This window comes from Miscanthus floridulus, chromosome 1 (genome assembly GCF_019320115.1).
Source record: "Miscanthus floridulus cultivar M001 chromosome 1, ASM1932011v1, whole genome shotgun sequence".
NCBI lineage: Eukaryota > Viridiplantae > Streptophyta > Magnoliopsida > Poales > Poaceae > Miscanthus > Miscanthus floridulus.
In genome coordinates, this window is record NC_089580.1 from 170,604,666 (window position 1) to 170,609,765 (window position 5,100).

General features: G+C 44.5%; 1 protein-coding gene across 1 annotated transcript; it reads right to left on the reverse strand.

Annotated features, from left to right (window-relative positions):
- Positions 1 to 1,551: 1,551 nt before the first annotated feature.
- LOC136502009 (coronatine-insensitive protein homolog 2) lies at positions 1,552 to 4,641 on the reverse strand. Its single transcript, XM_066497502.1, has 3 exons — positions 3,851 to 4,641; positions 2,854 to 3,340; positions 1,552 to 2,760 (listed from the first exon to the last, which is right to left on the reverse strand). The coding sequence occupies exons 1-3, from the start codon at positions 4,351 to 4,353 to the stop codon at positions 1,975 to 1,977; spliced, it is 1,776 nt and encodes a 591-aa protein (XP_066353599.1). The 5' UTR covers positions 4,354 to 4,641; the 3' UTR covers positions 1,552 to 1,974.
- Between the last annotated feature and the right edge of the window lie 459 nt (positions 4,642 to 5,100).

The window sequence follows — 5,100 nt, forward strand, 5'->3', positions numbered from 1 at the left end:
TTTGGAGACAGGAGAGTGGTGGGTTAGTCCTGCTTGTGCCTGGGTACAAAGCGGGACATGTGTTTTGGGGTACCTAGCTGGACACATTGATTCGCGAATCACCGGACAATCAGGTATGGCTTGTCTACAGTCTAGCACCATAGTAAGAACTGGAAGATGAAAAATAGTAAAATTGATCTGTTTGCTCAACTCTTGCTTGAAAGTAGAACATGTGCTTACATAGAATGGCTAGATAATGAAATAATCATGACTGCTAATAAGATGCATACATAAGGATTCACTACTAGTATTGCTTTCCGCAAAAAGAAAACCCAGCAACCCAAAAAACTTATCATATCATTTGGAGTCAGGAAGTTATTTCCACTAGTCGGGTAAGTCTTGCGAGTACATTGTGTACTCAGGGTTTATTTACCCCTGTTGCAGATGCAGCTTGAGGAGTAGCTGTTGTGTGGAGGATTCTTCTGGTGGGCACAGACGGATCCTTATATTCTACCGTTAGATGTTTATTGTAATTCTGCTGTTTAAATTCTGTACTCTGAACTTGATACTGTAATAATGTATTTCTAAAAACTCTGGTCATATGAAATGGACTAAATATTGTAAACACGTTCTCATTATTGGATCCTGGAGGAAAAAACGTGGATTATTCGAGTTCTTCCTTGGAGTGTGCTCGACAGAATCCATCCGATGTAGCTTGTTTTCAGGATGCTTAGTGTCTGATGGAAGATGAGCATCTCTAAAGATATGTTATTTCGGACGATTATGCCAGATTCGTTCAGTTCATTTCTTCTGTTTCTATCGCCAAATGTTCGGCGCCTGTTTTCCTCGCCGAAAATTTGGCGACGCCTATACTGGGTTACGGCGTGCTAAGGCGCAGGCCAAACAGGCCCTTAATTGAAAAAAAAATGAGGATGAGGTTTTGGTAATATGCTAGAGCAAAGGGCTTATATTTAGAAAGATTTTTTAGGGATTTCCTGTAATTGATTACAGGAAAGAAGAAATAAGAGATAATCAGTTGGAGATGATGTGACGCCTGACGTCTAGCGACAGGCCCCTGAGAACATGCAGTTCCGCCAAAATGAGCATGATGGCGTCTCTCCCCTGAAGCATTTCATGACACTGATAGATGCACAATTCAAGATTTCCAGATTCCAGATCAGACGTGAAGCAACATAGGCGTTGGGATCCCATGACTAAATTTTTAGTTCCTATCACATTAGATGTTTAGATAATAATTAAAAAGACTAAATATGAGCTAATTATAAAATTAATTACATAAGTGATGGCTAATTTGCTGTACGGATCTATTAAACCTAATTAATCTATGATTAACACATATTTACGGTAACATCACATGGACTAATCATACATTAATTAAGCTTAATAAACTCATCTCGTGAATTAGCCACAACTTATGCAATTAGTTTTATAATTATCTCATACTTAATCCTCCTAATTGACATCTAAATATCCGATGTGTTTAAGCCCGAGGATCCTAAACTGTAGACTCTCGAGCAGCGAGGAAAATCCATATTGTGGGTGATATAAACATTATTAATCGAATCACAGCAAGTCAGACTGTAGATTAACTAATTGACATAATTGTTCAATAAAGCAATACAACAGCATATAGCTTAGGAAAATGAAAATCGATAATATACACTAAACAGGGGTAAATTATTACAAAATTGTTTCTCCAAAACTATTCAAAATGGTAAAGTTTACATGTCCATACTGGACAGCTTGGGCAAGCTGATCCATAAGTGCTGCCTTCAGGTATTCATGATTGTTCTCAGCTAGCCTCAGTTCAGAGCTGGCCGTCCTGCTTAAAGCTTAGCTTTGGGGTTCTGTGCAATGGAACGTCTGATGCCTCTTCATCAATTGGTAGAACAGGAACCATTGACTTCACAGATAATGGGAGCAATGGAACTTAGTACCATGAGATTCAGTCTGGCAAAAAGCAAGTATCTACACTCAAAATGTCGGGTAAAGTGGAGTTACCGATGGAGGACAATCTGTCCTCCTTCCAGCAAGGGAGTAGTATGCCAGAATCTGTTTCTGATGCTCTGGGCAAGGTTCATCTTGGTCTGGAACAATATACTCAATGTTCCAGAAGGGGCGTACCATTGCCATAAGATCAGTTCCAGTTGGAGATGACCTGAATCCTTGCACCCACAGATACCTCAGTGACTTAAGCTCTAGTGCAGCCATAGCTAAAGCATGCTCACTAAAGAAACAACCCCTCAGCTCCAGTTTTTGCAAGCTTGGGCAGCCTTTTGATAATTGTATAATTCCATTATCAGATTCACCAACATTACCAAGCAACATATAACGAATGCTCTTACTAAATTCTCCAATATAGCCAAGACCAACATCAGATAGGGCCCCAGGTCTCACATAAAATGCAAACCTCCGGAGTTTGGTGCAACCTTTAAGCAAAGCACGAACCCCATTGTCCAGTGGCATTTCAGTTATATGTGCTTCTCTATCAAGAAGGACAAGGCGGAAATCATTAAGATTTCTGCTGCATGTACCAACCGCCTCTAGAGCTGCATTTGTAATGTCCGATACATGTATTGCCCAGTAAGTCAACTCAGGGCAGCCTTGAGCTATAGCCATCAACCCAACCTGTGAAATCCTACCTTGTTCATCCTCAAGACCTCCTTGATCATCATCTCCTCTCTCTACTCTGAGCCTCTGCAATTTCTTGCAGGTCTGTGCAACAACTTGTAGTCCACGATCCCCTATGACATCCCTCACCTGTTTTTCCCAACAGAAAAGAAGAACATCAATGCAGTTTGCAACTTATAAAACAGGAAAGATAAAGGCATCTACAAGAATGTTCCAAAATACCTCTAAGGTTTCCAGATTGGGGCAGCGCTGAACTATCTGACAGTGTTCCTCTGTGGAAAGGAATGTAAACTGAAGGTCTAACTTCTTAAGTGCAGCAGCATATGGAAACAGTATCTGCATCTCATTTGTTCCCATGTAGAGCAAACTCAAGCGGTGCAGTGAAGGAGGAAAATAGTAGTTCTCATAATTTCTACTTGCCACAGGTTGACCCTGCTCTTCAAAGGAACCACCAGCAAACTCTTGTACTGTTTGCGCAGTTCGGAACAAACTAACCAGATCAGGCATGAAACATTCACTAATCTTCAGGGTTTTCAGCCTTTGACAGTTGCGCACAAGGAGGTTAAGATACTCTGGGGATGCCCTGAGATCTGTCAGAAAGAAATTCAGTGTCTCAAGAACAGAATTGCTCGTAGCAAGCTCACTGATCCATTCATCATTTTCTTTCTCATCAATCGTGCTTTCTTCCAGGAAAAGTGTTTCCAGTTTCCTGCACATGACAAGAGACATGGCAGGGTAAATGCAGAGCCCAAATCTAGAATGTAGGTTCTCCTAATAAAATCTACAGCCCTCATGACATGGTCTATTTCTATCACACTTATAAGCTCCACCTAGCAAAGATGTGAAATATAGAAAGCCATAACAGATGGAATTAAAAGTTCATCATTTCCTAATTCCTGCTGCAAAGCTAAAATTATCTAGCAGTGATTCATAGATGTTGTAATGTTTAGAATCATAAACAAGGCACACATTAAATGAACCGTTTCCCTTTTCTTGGGACAGGAAAGAACATTATCCACCCACCCTTCACGAAACATCCCATCATAAATCCGTGACCTAATTAAACCTTAAATTACTTACCTACTTTTGGGGAGAATAACAGGAAACCTAGATGAGCCAATTAAACCTTAAATTACTTACGTACTTTTGGGGAGAATAACAGGAAACCTAGATGAGCCTTAGTAACTAGTTAATTACAGAAGGAGAGACGGGATTTTACCTGCAGGAGCGGGCGATGAGTGCGATGGAGGCCGTGGAGAAGCCGGAGCAGCGGTCGAGCTTCAGCGCGACGAGCATGTGCGCCTTGGCACGGACGAGGATGTTGATATCGTCGTTGCATACTATCATCCTGCGCAGGTGGAGCTTCTTGAGGAAGTGGAAGGTGGCCGAGAGCTGTCGGATCCACGGCGATGCAGACCCGCCCCAGTCCTCGGAGATGAGGTTGAACATGGCCGCGCGGGGCTTTGCTTTGAGCTTTAGTGACTCGAGGCACGGGAAGCGGCGGAACAGGAGCTCGGGTGTCGTGGAGTAGGCCATGGCCACGGTGACGTGCTTGCGGCTGAGAGCGTCGACGCGGCACCAGTGGCGGCACACCAGCGAGATGGCGTCGCGGTCCCAGGGGTCCTCCACGTACCCCATCACTAGCCCCAGCGCCGTGTCCGGGATCCCAAAGCTCAGCACCCGCCCCAGCCGCCGCTCCCCGCCGTCGGCCTCGCCGCCCATCGTGCCAACCGAACCGGCTACCGATTGCCGCCACCCGATCTGTTTCCCTCCTCGCTCTCTCTTGCTGCCGCCAGCGGATTTGCACGGGGTGGAGCCCGGGCTGTGGTGGTGTGGTGGACGGGAGGAGGAAGGGGAAAGGGAGGGTTGGGGAATTTAGGGGTTCCGGTCGGGGCGAGGTAGACGGTGGAACCTTTTCTCCGGGCGGTGTGCGGCTGCGCGAGGGGAGCGGGCACCGGCCACCCGCGTCGCAGTGGATGGATGTCCAGCAATAGGCGACGGCGCGACGCGCCCGCCCCGCCTGACAAGTGGGGCTTGGGGCATGCATATTTTTCTTTTCAATCGAGGGCCTATTAGGATAACCGTATCCCGTACTCCATCCTCAGGTTGGTCTATTTCTGTGCTATACTACCCATTCAGTATTACGTGACATGTCTTGTCTTCTCTGTTTACCAACTAAAAATAGGCAGTGAATATTGATGATATAAAATTAAGTCGGGGCTAACGTATGGCCCTGTTCAGCTTAGTACATATTCGACTTGTTCAGTTTTTTTTTTCAGTCGGAACAGTATTTTTCTCTCACAACAATTCAGCCAAAATCGTATTTTTCAGCCAGTTTTAGCCAAGTTTCAGACCAGCGAACGGGGTCATGATGTCTAACAGTTTCATGTGGCCTCACCTTAGAGGCATTTCTATGGAGATGAAGCATTACTCGAGCATTTAAAGTCACAACGTGAGTACTATCAAGTT